General features: G+C 41.5%; 1 protein-coding gene across 1 annotated transcript; it reads left to right on the plus strand.

Moving 5' to 3' along the window:
* m6pr (mannose-6-phosphate receptor (cation dependent)) lies at positions 1–11,998 on the plus strand. Its single transcript, XM_062991470.1, has 7 exons — positions 1–197; positions 1,714–1,877; positions 1,959–2,119; positions 5,305–5,414; positions 6,776–6,906; positions 8,889–9,015; positions 9,095–11,998. The coding sequence occupies exons 2-7, from the start codon at positions 1,723–1,725 to the stop codon at positions 9,215–9,217; spliced, it is 807 nt and encodes a 268-aa protein (XP_062847540.1). The 5' UTR covers positions 1–197; positions 1,714–1,722; the 3' UTR covers positions 9,218–11,998.
* Positions 11,999–15,312: the final 3,314 nt, after the last annotated feature.

Here is a 15,312-nt window from a genome sequence, read left to right on the forward strand (position 1 = left end):
GTGCATGTATCATGAGACTCGTGTTGACTTGATGAGGGTTTATTTGGAGTTTAATAAGCGATATTTCTTCTGCTTCTTGGATGTGCAGGTGGAATATGTGCTGATGGTTTAACAGATGTTCTATTATCGGCTGCTTTGAGAAGAGGAAGTTGCTAAGCTACCTGAAATCACCTGGTTAGATTCCTGCTGGTGGAACGGTACGATCTGTAATATCGTGATCAGTGCTTTATATCAAAGCCAGGCTCAGGATATACTGCATTTACACACTTATTACACTGGTAATAACTGGGGCAGACTGGGAGGGTGAAAGAGAAACTGCTGACTTTGTGCTACATGAACTTTCTTATCTCACTGACTGTAATAGTTATCGGTTTATTTATTTATTTATTAGGATTTTAACCTCATGTTTTACACTGTGACAGGACAGGTAATTACTGCTTACGCAAGATTCATCACTTCACAAGTTTAATACAATTTTGTATCTCCAATTCACCTCACTTGCGCGTCTTTGTACTGTGGGAGGAAACCGGAGCACCCGGAGGAAACCCACGCGGACACGGGGGGAACATGCAAACTCCACACAGAGAGGACCCGGACCGGACCGCCCCGCCTGGGGATCGAACCCAGGACCTTCTTGCTGTGAGGCGACAGTGCTACCCAGCAGGCCATCATGCCGCCCAGTTATGTGACAGTATACAGTCTAAGCAACTGAGGGTTAAGGGCCTTGCTCAAGGGTTTGAACCAGCAACCTTCTGCTTACTAGTCCAGTACCTTAACCATTTAGCTACAACTGCCCCAACTGCCTCATACGTTACATTATGGTACAGGTGATGTGCATGTCATGGTGGTTATGGTGATTCAATAACTGGAAACATCAGGCAGCATCAAGGGCCAATGTAATGCAAAACTCTTTCTACTGTGTTTGGGTGATCAAGGCATTTTACATTTACATTTTCAGCATTTAGCAGACACTTACAGTACTTACAGTATACAGTCTAAGCAATTGAGGGTTAAGGGCCTTGCTCAAGGGCCCAACAGCAGCAGCCTTGCAGTGGTGGGGCTTAAACCTGGCAACCTTCTGAGTACCTGTCCAGTACCTTGACCACCAAGCTGCAGCCACATGTTTTCCCAAAACGTACCTTGTGTTGTTCATGAGTCATGAAAGCGGACCTTATCTGGAGTGAGCAGGGCGGCGCGGTGGCTCGGTGGGTAGCACTGTCGCCTCACAGCAAGAAGGTCTGGGTCCTTTCTGTGTGGAGTTTGCATGTTCTCCCCGTGTCAGGCAGGCAGGCAGGCCGAGGGCTTGATGGTCACAGAGCCTTTATGCGCCGAGATCTCCCCTACCTCCCTGAATCTTTTCATGATGTTATAAACTGTAGATGGTGAAAGACACGTCTGAGAATCGTCTTTGAACTGACCGACTATTCTCTAATGTTGTCTGGAGCAAAGTGGAGCCATCCTTGCTCACAAAGACTGAGTATAAACGTGGACTCTCATTTTGTACCCACTCATGATTCTCTAATGTGTTACCAGTTAACCTGCTTATTGTGGAGCCTTCCAGAACAGCATTACTTTTATAACCTTAGTCTTATTTTGCCCCATTAGTCACATTTTATTGTTTTTTATATTTACAAAATACTTTGGGCATTATTAGTTATCTTAACATATTACATTTAAGTTTTTTATTGCATTTTTATATTAATATTTGCGTAGATCTCGATCATGGCCGCAGCCCTGTGTTGGAGAACGCTCACGTTCCTGAGCGTGCTGGTCGCCGGAACACTCTCCAGCGAAAACACGAAGCGGTGCAAACTGATGACCGAGAGTCCGTCCGAGAGACAAGTGCTCAGCCTCCTGGAGCCTCTCACTAATCAGAAGTAAGATTTTCCTCGTGTACCCGCTGTTCTGCTTTTACTTTTATGTAGTTGTGAACACTCTCTTCTCTCTGGTGTGTTTAGCTTCTCGTTTGAGGACAGTAACCATAAGGAGACCTACACCTACGTCTTCCAGGTGTGTGGCGACGCCGACGGGATGAAGGACGCCGGACTGGTGCAGAGCAACAAGGACGGCACTCAAGTCCGCATCGGAAACTATACGTCAGCGCAGGCTATCAAGGGATGTGAGTAACCATGTGCCAAAAATATGCGGACACTGATTGGTTCCTGTACTTAGATTATAAACTGACAGAATAAAGCTCAGCATTTTTATTAATATGAATATTTTATATAGGAGGCTGGTTTTTTCAGATTTGTACTTTCAGCCCTAATAGAAGAAACATCTAGAAGCAACCACAGCTCAGCCTGCTGTACGTAACGTGTGTCTGTTATTGACCACAGCAAACCACTACTAAGTTCCAATTTTTAGGGTAAAAACTATCAACTATCAACTAAATGTAAGATTCAGACATGTTGTGTGTACAAACCTCATTTCCAAAAAAGTTGGGACATTTGATTTATTTACCAAACAAAAGTACGAAGATTCCAAATACAGTGGTACCTCGGTTTCGCCGATAATCCGTTCGAGAAGGCCGTTTGAAAACCGAAACAATAATTCCCATAAGGAATAAAGTAAATACAATTAATGCGTTCATGAAAGGCAAAAATATTAACAAAAAATACATTTTATAGAGAGTAAATGTAGTTTTAAATACAGAAAACAATGAGAAATGATTATAAGTAAGTAATGAAACGGATAAATGAACATTTAACATCACACTTACCTTTATTGAGGAGTCCTGTCGGCGTATGGAAGGCGGCGAGGAAGGCAGAGGGATACCCCCGATATGGCCGCGCGAGTCTTTGTTCACGTTGGCCCGTACCGAGTCACGTGGGAAATGGCCGAACGCGATCGGTACGGTTCAACGAAAACCGAGTCAGCGTTCGAAACTCGAGGTAGAAAAAAACAGACGAAAGTCAACGAAAATCGAATCATACGAAAATAGGGGCTTACGAAAACCGAGGTTTGACTTGTATTTTGACTGATCGACTTCATTGTAGTTTGTAAACAAAAACACACTCCAAAAAAGTCAGGACGCTCCATCAGCATTCCAATCGTCTGACTCTCCTCTTCATGCTGCACTGAGTATTTTCAATAGGATACAGATCTGGACTGCAGGCAGGCCGGTCAAGCACACGCCCTCTGTGATTATAAGTCTACCTATAATAATAATACCTGCTATCATTTTCCTGGGATTCCTGGGAAAAGACGTCACCTTGGTGGCAGCGTGTCTCTCTAAATTCAATGGTACCTTCACACGTATGCGGTGATGCACCACCAAAGCATGACAGATGTTTGTTTTTGCACCTTTTACTGATAAGAGTCTGGATGGTCCCTTTGGTTTCCAAGCTGAAACCTGGGTTCATCTGACCACAGAACACGCGTCCACTGTCTTTCGGTCCATCTCTATAGAGTTGTTGAAGAGCTTCCTCCTTCCATAGGAGTTTCAGGTTGCATTTCATGATGCAGCGGTAGTCTGTGTTAACTGAAACTGGTTTTCTGAAGCATCCTGAGCTCATGTGGCTGCATTTATCACAGTAGCGTGAAGATCACATACATACAACACTGCTTTCTGTTTTTGCCTTTGATGGATTGAAATTTTGCCAGATTTTCTCAATCTTTTCACAATATTATGTACAGTAGACGGTAAAACACTTTATTTATTTACAGTCTTGCATTGAGAAATGTTCAGAAGTTTGGTACACAGTGGTGACTGAATCTTTTGTTTTATACCCCATCATGATTCTTTCACCTGGTACCAACATCATATCAACTTTTTGCCCCATTCCAACTTTGTTTTCAGTGTGTTGCAGCCATAAAAATACAAATAAAAATATTAAACAATCAAAATGATAAAGACTAGATAAATTAAGCAGACTGAAACATAATACCTGTCCTGCCATAAATGATTTACACGTGTTAAACATGGCATTAAAATCCAAATAAATAAATAAATCTTTGTGGTCATCATAGCGGATCTGCATACCAGACTTGGCACTGATGCCCTTCCTGACACAACCTTCCTATACATTTTGAATGGATTATTAATGAAATAAAATTAACATTAAAACACGTTTCTTTGTACAGTGGACCCTTGACTTACGAATGTAACTGGTTCTGAAGTTCTGTTCTTAAGTCAAAATGTTTGTTAGTTAAACCTGTTTGTCCCATAAGAAATAATGTAAACAGAATTAATCCGTGCCAGACCTCCCAAACCCCCCCTTACCCCTAACCTTTCTAATGTCTTAAACGCTCTTTTTTGTTATAAATACACGTATATTCTCCCTTAAATCTTAAATTATAGAATAGATAATACTGTAATAAACAATAATAAACAATACACAGTAGTACTGTACATAAACACACACCACATTTCAGTACAGTACGTGTGCTGCACCATACACCATAATACATTTCCTTCTTTTTATATCAAATGTATCTACCAGAAACAACAATAACTCTCATATTTCTCTATTATTTCCTTCTTTATTTCAGTAGTATTGTATTTTGTAAGTGTAATTGCACGAAAGAAAGAATACTTTACTGAGCCGAGTTCCTTCTTCTCTCTCACTCACTGTCCCCTCTGTCTGATACACAGTGACACCTACTGGCAGGAGTAATTATACAACACAACAAATGTAATAGATTTGTTTATTTTCTCAGCTCTGTGCTCTCTCTGCACCTTATTTGGGGACATTTTAATATTGAAAACATCGGAAAAACACCGTCCGCTGTCCGAATGTTCGCTCACTGTACATATACAGTGCACACTTTTTGGCATTTTCTCAATCAGCTTCATGAGGTGCCACCTGAAATGGTTTTCAATTAACGTTTGTGCCTCGTCTAGAGTTAATTTCTGGAATTTCTTGCTTTTTTTATGTGTTTGAGAGCATCAGTTGTGCTGTGCAGAGGTAGAATTGGTAAAATATAAAACATATTCTGGTTTGTTTAACACTTTTTTGTTCACTACATCATTTCATACGTGTTCCTTCATAGTTTAAATGTCTTCAGTATTAATCTACAATGTAGAATCTAAAAATAATCAAGAAAAACCACTGAAGAGAAGGTGTGTCCAAACTTTTGATATATATATATATATATATATATATATATAGATAGAGAGAGAGAGAGAGAGAGAGAGAGACGGTCGGAGGCAACTTGTTCGTGGCGTCACGTGTGTGATATCAGCCCTACTCTGCTGTGTTTGCTTAGTTAAAGCTCATCTCAAAATACTTTAGTCAGATCAGTGAATCTGCACGATGCTTAAACCCTCAGTAATGACAGACCTGTGTCTGGTTTCCTCCACAGCTGACTGGGTGATGCTGATCTATACCGGCGGGACTAAATATCATGAACATTGCTCAGGAGAGGAGAGGCGAGCCATCATCATGATCTCCTGTGATAGAACTAAAGCCTCGGTAAGCCCTTCCTGACATATACTACTAAGGATTCATTTCCTAGTCAGAATTTAGAAGTGTTTAGATAAGAAAACAATAATAACCTTGACGGGAGCTTTTGGTTCAGCTTTATTTTGATTATGATGGTTGCTCGTGGTATAATGGCATTGCTAAGTACCTAGGAGTCAAACCGGCCCTTCCTGCTGTGAGGCGACAGACAGACAGATAGATAGACAGACAGATAGATTCAACTTTATTGTCATTGCTCAGTATAGGTACAAGGCAACGAAATGCAGTTAGCATCTACCAGAAGTGCAAATGGTAGCATTCCTTGTTTCTACACTCACTGTCCATGTTATCAGCTCCATATAGAAGCACTTTGTAGTTCTACAATTACTGACTGTAGTCCATCTGTTTCACCCTGTTCTTCAATGGTCAGGACCCCCACAGGACCCCCACAGAGCAGGTATTATTTAGGTGGTGGATCATTCTCAGCACTGCAGTGACACTGACATGGTGGTGGTGTGTTAGTGTGTGTTGTGCTGGTATGAGTGGATCAGACACAGCAGCGCTGCTGGAGTTTTTAAATACCGTGTCCACTCAGTGTCCACGCTCCTACCTAGTCGGTCCACCTTGTAGATGTAAAGTCAGAGACGATCGCTCATCTATTGCTGCTGTTTGAGTCGGTCATCTTCTAGACCTTCATCAGTGGTCACAGGACGCTGCCCACGGGGCGCTGTCGGCTGGATATTTGTGTTTGGTGGACTACTCTCAGTCCAGCAGTGACAGTGAGGTGTTTAAAAACTCCAGCAGCGCTGCTGTGTCTGATCCACTCATACCAGCACAACACACACTAACACACCACCACCATGTCAGTGTCACTGCAGTGCTGAGAATCATCCACCACCTAAATAATACCTGCTCTGTGGGGGTCCTGTGGGGGTCCTGACCATTGAAGAACAGGGTGAACAGATGGACTACAGTCAGTAATTGTAGAACTACAAAGTGCTTCTATATGGTAAGTGGAGCTGATAACATGGACAGTGAGTGTAGAAACAAGGAGGTGGTTTTTGTGTAAAGTGCAGATGCAAATGATAAATAATAAATAGTAAATAATATGTCCAGTGTGTAGTCCAGGGTGTTGGTGGTGTTAGCGGCGTAGTGTAGTGTTTAGTAAAGTAACTGAGGTGGGAACAGTGCTACCCACTGCTCCGCCGTACCTCCCTGCTTAATCTCAGAACAAGTATAAAGCTTTTTTATCATTTTTAATCTTCATGCATCATATGAAAGGATTAGAGGTGTGATGCACTGTAGTGTAGGTTGATGATTGTGATGTTATTTTCTCTCTGTTTGTGCGTTAATGTCCTGTTTTGAATTTTTAGACCCCCCTGTCAGCGGTGCTGGAGAACAGAGAAAGAGACAAACAGTGTTTTTATTTGTTCGAGATGGATTCCAGCGCAGTGTGTCCTGTTATTGAATCGAAACTCAGCATCGGCTCGATACTTCTCATTGTGTGAGTACTGTAGAGTGGGCATTACAGAGAATGAGTTAACATGGACAACATCCCTACATCATGTTCTGTTTTACTGTAGCGTTCTGAGTAAAGGCAGGTAATAAAACTGTGTGATGAATTTGCTTAGTGTCACAGTGGAAATGGAATAGAATTAGCCCCTCTAATAGCCCGTTACTGCTGAGATTTGGGGATCCAGGGTTTGAATTTCAGGTCGGGCGTTTACATGGAAATGATTGGCTGTCTGATACAGCCCAGCCATTGGGAGGGGCACATGAACCTGTCAGCGCGCTCTCAGCACAGTCTAATCGAAATAGTAGGGTTGTGCCAGGAGGGGCTGTGCCATGTCTGGTACAAGGACCAGATCCACTCTGGCGACGCCTAAATACGTACAGGAGCAGCCAAAATAGAAAAAAACAAAACAATTAAATAGATTAGATCAACTTTATTGTTGTTGTGCAGAGTACAAGTACAGAGGCAATGAAATTCAGAAGCATCTAAGCAGAAGTGCAAGATAGAGATTTACATTTATTACTGTTAAAGTGCAGCTGTGACCTGTTTAGTGAATTGAGGAGATGTATGTGTAGAGTAGTAACAGATACTGCAGTATACCGCGCGACCTTGAAATTAGACATCAGTTGGTTCTGGAAGTGGCGTCGAGTTTGAAAGACGTCGAGTTTCAAGGTATTTTTCCCCATAAGGATGTTTGGGAAACCTGTTAATGCGTCCATGGTCCTGTAGAACTGCATATGTTTTAGTCTCATGTAAAATAACACAAATATAATATAAAAACACAGAAATACAAATAAAAACAGTTAAAAAATACAATAAAAGCTGCACTTTAGCTTTAATTCTTTATTTTCAGAATTAATTTTCATTATGCTTCTTAATGGTGGAGATGCTTGATCTTGGAATAACGTATTTCCTTCAGCTCTGGCGCATTCACATGAGAAGCTTAACGTGACCTATTGTAGTAAAACAGCGAGTGAGGAATGTGATTAGTGGAGGAACTTATGATCAGTAATAATGAAGAGAAGTTTAGTGCTCCTGTCTCCTTCTTTTACTACATTAAACCACGTTAAGCTTTATTTAGACTCTGGGAGAAGCTGATTCTGATTCTCACAGTTTCTCAGAAGCTGGAGCTGTAACACAAGTTTAAAAGTGAAACAGGGAGGAGAATCCAGATAAACACAGATACATGTGGAGCTGTAACCCTGGATCTGACGCTTATTCCACACTAATGCAGATTCAGCTCATATTCACACTCTGATGAGGTTTTACCGCAGTCAAAGCGCTGAACAAAGCGGCTGTTGCGCACAAGTCGAGTTTAAGGCACAAATTTCTCCACAAAGGGCGTCAAGTTTTGGTCAGACCATCACAGGGCTTTTTGCACTTTTTTTTAACCCCCAAAAAGAATCGCGCTCCATAAGACTAGACCAAAACAAAGAACATTATTTACCATTAAAGACATTTCTGAGTGGAAAAAGTAGAGAAAAGTGACTTGATTGCATCATTTCATTGGGCAGTTGTAGCCTAGTGGTTAAGCTCCTGGACTAATAATCAAAAGGTCACTGGTTTAAGCCCCCCACTGCCAGGTTGTCACTGTTGGGCCCTTGAGCAAGGCTTTTAAGCCTTAGTTACTTAGACTGCATACTGTCACAGTACTGTAGTGCCAAAAATGTCAAATATGAATGTACATTTCTGATGATTGAAGCTGTTTTTGCTCTTTTACTTGCTCTCTATCATCATAGCCCACAAAAAAGTATTTTTAATGTAAGATGAATAGAAATTGCTTTATTTTTAACAATTTTTTGAAAACAGGATTTTTGTTTCTGCAGTATTTATGCAAATAATTGGACAAATGTTGACAGGATTGGGTACATTTACATAAATTTGCTTAAAATGTGCATGAATTTCTAAAGAGACTCGAATCAGAACACTTGTTAATTTATTAATTGTTTTTATTTAATTGGTTGTATTTTCAGTGGCATCTGCTGCTTGGCCGTGTACCTGATCGGTGGAGCTCTCTACCAGCGACTGGTCCTGGGAGCGAAGGGCGTCGAGCAGTTTCCACACTACACGTTTTGGTCGGAGATCGGAAACCTCTCAGCCGTAAGTCCTCCGTTCTCCTTTCTCTCCGCTCGCATTTCCACGACCGCTTTAAATCGAGCATCTTTACTCACTCTCACAGGACGGATGCGACTTTGTGTGCCGTTCCCGAGGCAGCAGACAGGAAGCGCCCGCCTACAGGGGTGTCACCACCGAACCGTTGGAGGAGCCGGAGGAGCGAGACGATCACTTACTTCCCATGTGATCGGATTAAGAAGCCCTGAGCCGCCCGGGTGTGGATGCAGGTCGGGGGGGGGGGCTCGGGAAACGAACCATACGCACTTATTCTTATGCATTTATATAATACTGCTCGAGAAGATTTCAAAATAAACATATAGGTTCCATACGCATCATCATATTATTAAATTACGTGTAGAATTGTCACTCACGAGTAAATATTTGGTTTGTTTTCAGCTTTATACGGGAGTTCTGTGCTCAGATTAGAATCCGACTATGATTTATTTATTTATTTAGCTCCAAAGATGCACTTCTTATGCATTTCCCCCTAATTTAGTCATATCCGATTCCCCAGTCGGCACGTGTGCAGCACTGAATGCGCTAACAGAGAGTCACACACTGATCTCCATCATCCCCGGTCTATGTGCAGTACCATCGATCAGCCAGCAGAGGTCGTAACTGCAGCACTTATGATGAGCCCTCTCAGACGCTCCCACCCTAGGATGAGTCGATCCTCGTCTGTATAGGCGCCCGGCCGGCCGATAGCAGAGCTGAGATTCGAACCTCGATAGGTCACCGTCTGTGATGAATTTTGGCATGTTCTTCCCATGATACCGCTCTGAATTGTGATGCCCTACGATCTATTGGTGCCCTTGGATTTTCGTGTTGGCACCGGACCCACCGCTACCCCGGCCTGATCAGGATCATTAATTCTCTTCCTAACACTTGGGGTCTGTCCGAAATTCTAGTGACCCGCCCTGCTGCCTCAGTAGGAGCATTTTAAGGGATCTAAGAATTTAGACACGCCCTCTTCTCTGGAGTGTAGAATGATAGGGTTACCTTGTATGTTTGCTCATTGGTTGTTTTTTTAATCACACCTAACAGAATACAATGACTGACTGTAGCCCGTCTGTGGCTTTGTACACTTTATTCTCCTTCAATCTCTGTGTGGTTCCCACTGACCGGGCGTTGTTTGTATATTTAAACACCTGCTTTATCAGACACACACACACACACACACACACACACCCTGTATGGTCAGTGTGTGTACATTGTACTTCCGGGTACTCTTCATTTTCCTTCAGTGTTTTTGTATTGCAGTGCTTTGGCAGTGCCAGTGGTAGCCCCACCACTGCCAAGTTGCCACTGTTGGGCCCCTAAGCAAGGCCCTTAATCCTCAGTTGCTCAAACTGTTACAGTCATAACTGTAAGTGGCTTTGAATAAAAAACGACTAAATGATTTAAATGATCCGCCATCCTAATATCGGTTGGTCAGTGGGGGTCAGATAGGGTTAATAAAGTGCACAAAGCAACAAAACAAGTTACAGTTAGTAACTGTATAACCACAAAGTGTATAAACTGCCTGATTGAGTAAGTAAGGTTAGTGAGTGACTGAGTGAATAAATGTGTGAATGAGTGACTGGGTGAATGAGTGGGTGAGCGACTGGGTGAATGAGTGGTTGAGTTACTGGGTAAATAAGTGGCTGAATGAATGGGTGAATGAGTGGCTGAATGAATGGGTGTATGAATGAGTGGCTGAATGAATGGGTGTATGAATGAGTGGATGAATGAATGGGTAAATAAGTGGCTGAATGAATGAATGGGTGAATGAATGGATGAATGAATGAATGGATGAATGAATGGGTAAATAAGTGGCTGAATGAATGAATGGGTGAATGAGTGGATGAATGAATGGGTAAATAAGTGGCTGAATGAATGAATGGGTGAATGAATGGGTAAATAAGTGGCTGAATGAATGAATGGATGAATACGTTTGTGAATGAATGGGTAACAGTGGTAGAATGAGTGGGTGAATGCGTGGATGAGTGACTGGGTGAATGAGTGGTTGAATGATTGGGTTAGGTCAGTGAGGTGAATGAATGAATGAATGAGATAGAGAGAGAGAGAGATTTAGGTAATGCTGTGTTATAATGTTATAATACATTTATTCAGGCTGTATTTCTACCAGACCCACTGTAACCCTGAATGAGTGATTACTGTAGATGAATGAGTGATTACTGTAGATGAATGAGTGATTACTGTAGATGAATGAGTGACCCATGGCGATCATGGTGATCAGATGTACTACTACTTGAATGATTTTTTGTATTTAATAGTGAACTGCCGGATCGTACCGTCGCCCCTCTGGACTCTTTATTACCTGATTTAAAAAGGGAAGGATGGATTATATAAATAAATAAATACTTTATTTTAAATACTGTACACAGTAAACAACAATAGAAGATTATTTGCTGATGTTTGATTAACTGGTGAGACATTTTCTTGTATTAAAAACACTGTAAGTGAAAATTCTGAGTGGAATCTATATACTGACCTGTACGTTTATTTTAAGTATTTCATTCATTCTTAGTTTTGTTTTAGTTTTTTCCGAGTTAAAAGCTTAGTATATGTTTGCTTCACTGCGATTTCTGGAATAAAATGGGTTCATTTAAATGGTGATATGAGATTAATTTCTAAAACGAGGGTTTAACCAGACGTGTTACTATGTTATTGCTCATTTTGTTTAAACAATATTTAAAGTTAAAGACCTGGGTCTATTTTTTGTCTGTATTTTTTTTAAATCCATGCTTTAATAATAAATTCTCTAGACAGGGAAAGTGTGTGACAGATATTAAGTCACAACACCCAGAAAAATTTAAACGCTGGTGAGACTCAGGATCCTGATCATTAAAACTGACTAAAGTTATAAGCAGTTCTGCTTTTTTCCTCTTTTTTTTTGGTGTATTATGTGAAAAAAAAGCTCTGCTTGCGGTGGAAAGATTGAAATAAAGAGTTTTAATGCATAAAATGTGCGTTTCTATTTATTTATGTTTAAAGGGATTTTAATTAGATAAACCTCACCACACACATTAGGAGCTGGTCTGTATGGAAGTCTAGATGGATGGATGGATGGTAGACAGACAGACACTCAGACACTTTATTGATCCAGAAGGAAATTAAAGCCCCAGTAGCATAATACAACAAATAATTAACAGTACAAAACAAAAGCAAACAGAAAAACTACAGTATTTCTTGTAATTTACATAAAATAAATAACTGGTAACTGTAATGATGCAAGAGGTTTAGTTTTAGTGTAAAGATTGAATAGTAATTAAATTATTAAATAGTAAAGTGACGTGACAATATTGCACAATGAGGCCAGTATAGCCATATATTTACATACACATATACAGTACACACATGCAAATACATGCATGTATATACTCATGTACACATATGTAAATACATACATATATATATATACTGTATATACGTTTGCACATGCATGTGCATACAAGTACATACACACATGGCTACATTAGGACCCCCAGTCTTTAGCTACAGTCAGCCGTCCCTGCCTGGTGGAGTTGTAGAGCCTAATGGCTCTGGGGACGAAGGACTTTCGAAGCCTGTCCATGGAGCAGCTCTGAGACAGCAGCCTGTCACTGAACATGCTCCTCTGTTTAATCATCACTGTCTGCAGTGGGTGACTGACATTGTAGTAGAAATAGTAGTAGATGACAGAATAGAGTTTACACAGTGTCCTCCTTTCTGCCACTGTTACCAGTGGTTCCAGTTCAATGCCAACCACTGCACCAGCTCGCCCAATCAGTTTGTCCAGTCGTGCTTCATCTCTCTTTTTAATGCTGCCACCCCAGCACAGCACCGCATAAAAGAGAACACTGGCCACAACAGATTGGTAGAACATATGCAGGAGTTTGTTGCATACATTAAAGGACCTTAACCCTCTAAGAAATTAGAGCCGGCTCTGTCCCTTTCTGTATAAAGTGTAAGTATTCACTAACCAGTCCAGTTTGTCATCTAGTTGCACCCCTAGGTATCTGTAGCTCAGTGATATCTGGGGCCAGTGGTATCTGGGCCAGTGATAGCTCAGTGGTTAAGGTACTGGACTAGTAAACAGAAGATTTCTGGTTCAAGCCCCGCCACCACCAAGTTGCCACTGTTGGGTCCCTGAGCAAGGCCCTTAACCCTCAATTGCTTATCGTGTTCAGCTCATTGTGTAAGTCGCTTTGGATAAAAGCGTCTGCTAAATGCTGAAAATGTAAATGTAATGTAAATGTAGCTCCTCACAACCTCCACAGCAGTAAGGTCTTGTGTGTTATTTTTTTATTTCATGATATCAAGATAACAAGAGCTTTTCTGGTGATTAAATGTTCTGTATATTAGTGGTTCTCAACCAGGGGTCATGGCCCACTAGGGCTCTTAGACCCCCCTGTGTACAAAAGTTTTTTTTTGACCCTGTTTATACTGGTTGTGATATTCCTACGCTTCCAGTAACAATGTCAAAAGGTCTCCGAATAATGTTTATTAGCCTTCTTGCTGATGGGCAATTTGGTAAATCCATAAATCCACAATGATTCGGTTGTAGACATGAAAGGAAATGAACAAGCAGACCTGGCAGCAGAGCAAGCTGTAACATCCCCGATCCAACAATGCCCCTACTCGCTATCTGATCTGAGACCAATTATAAAGGCATACACCACAGCTCGTACCACCAACAAACTCTACAAGATCCACCCTACCATAAACACGGATAAGGCTCAATACCCCAAAAAATTAGGGCAGTCGTAGCTTAGTGGTTAAGGTACTGAACTAGTAATCAGAAGGTTGCCGGTTCAGAAGAAGTAATCAGAAGAAGCCCCACCATTGCCAAGTTGCCACTGTTGGGTCCTTGAGCAAGACCCTTAACCCTCACTTGCTCAGAGTGTATACTGTCACAGTTCTGTAAGTCGCTTTGGATAAAAGAGTCTGCTAAATGCTGAAAATGTAAATGTAAATGTAAATGATGGGAACCAATTATCTACACAAGCTGCCTCATAGGAAACACTAAACTCACTCACACCTACCTGCTGAAAAGAGACCAGGCCCCCATTCACCCCCTCTGTGGATCAAAAAATTCTATTAAACACGTCGTCAATTCATACCAACAAATGAACATCAGAACAAAATTCTACAATTCAAACAGCTACAAGGAAATCTTCACCTCAGTACCCCCCCCCCCCCCCCCCCCAAAAAAAAACTGTACACCTTCATAGTTATGCAAACACTCTAACCACTATACACACAACTTCCCACCACTCTGACGTTTAAAGACTCTATTAGCTAACCATGATAATAGCCATAGTCAAGTCAAATTTATTAGTATAGCACTTTTTACAATAGACATTGTCTCAAAGCAACTTTACAGAATACAGGACCAACAGACCAAAAACCCCTGTTGAGCAAGCCGAGGGCGACAGTAGCAAGGAAAGTGGGCCCGTCACATCTAGCAGGAGCAGCATTGTTGGCACGGCAGTCTCGACTTGCAGGATTCAACCTCGGGTGGGTAAACAGATTTACTTCAGAACCACCTCAGGTAAAACAACAGAAAATGTAGTTCAAATGTGAAATCGTTTAAAGTAGAAATATCAATTCCACAGAGAGTAGCTTCAGACTCCGGCACTTCTAATTATTACAGCATAACTACAAGGGAGAGCGAGCAGGTAACAAGGTAACAATCACGAAGGCTTTCACAGGACATCAGCGCCCACCTCCCCCACCGTCATCAAACCTGAGTGATCAGACAAGAGAGGCAGAACGACAGCAACACAACATCCCTGATCATAGCAGCTGACATGGTGTTAAGAATGAAACAAATGGATGTAGACAAACATATTTTTGCTGGACCTGGGAACTCCGACTAAGTGCTAAGTGTATTTGGTTTGCTGAAGGCTTGTGCATTTGTACTGTGCCTATCAGTACATGTGCCTATTCTGCTATGCTCAGTAAAGCTGTTGTTCTCAGACTTCAAACCTTGACTCTGTCCAGTACACCTAACGTCCACATTAACACCAAAATGTTGTGTGCTGTGGTACTTATGCTGTACAATCTTCCCCACTAACTCAGCACCTTTTCAACCATCTTGAAAGTATGTACCAGTAGGGTACCAGTAATGCCAGTAGGTGGGTTGGTAAATTGCCTCTAGGTGTGAGTAAGAGAGTGTTTGATGCCCCGAGGTGGATTGGCACTCAGTCCAGGGTGAATATTTCTGGTGTTGAGATGTTGTGGTGAAGGAAAGTGAAAGAATTACTGTCTACCTCATGAGAAAATGCCAGTAGGTGT

The sequence above is a fragment of the Trichomycterus rosablanca genome, chromosome 3, assembly GCF_030014385.1.
Source record: "Trichomycterus rosablanca isolate fTriRos1 chromosome 3, fTriRos1.hap1, whole genome shotgun sequence".
Taxonomy (NCBI): domain Eukaryota; kingdom Metazoa; phylum Chordata; class Actinopteri; order Siluriformes; family Trichomycteridae; genus Trichomycterus; species Trichomycterus rosablanca.

Bases quoted from the DNA above. Each gene is read 5' to 3' on its own strand.
- m6pr (XM_062991470.1), top strand. From the start codon at position 1,723: ATGGCCGCAGCCCTGTGTTGGAGAACGCTCACGTTCCTGAGCGTGCTG. The intron at 1,878-1,958 runs GTAAGATTTTCC...TGGTGTGTTTAG, and splicing joins GAGCCTCTCACTAATCAGAA to CTTCTCGTTTGAGGACAGTA. The intron at 5,415-6,775 runs GTAAGCCCTTCC...TTGAATTTTTAG, and splicing joins GTGATAGAACTAAAGCCTCG to ACCCCCCTGTCAGCGGTGCT.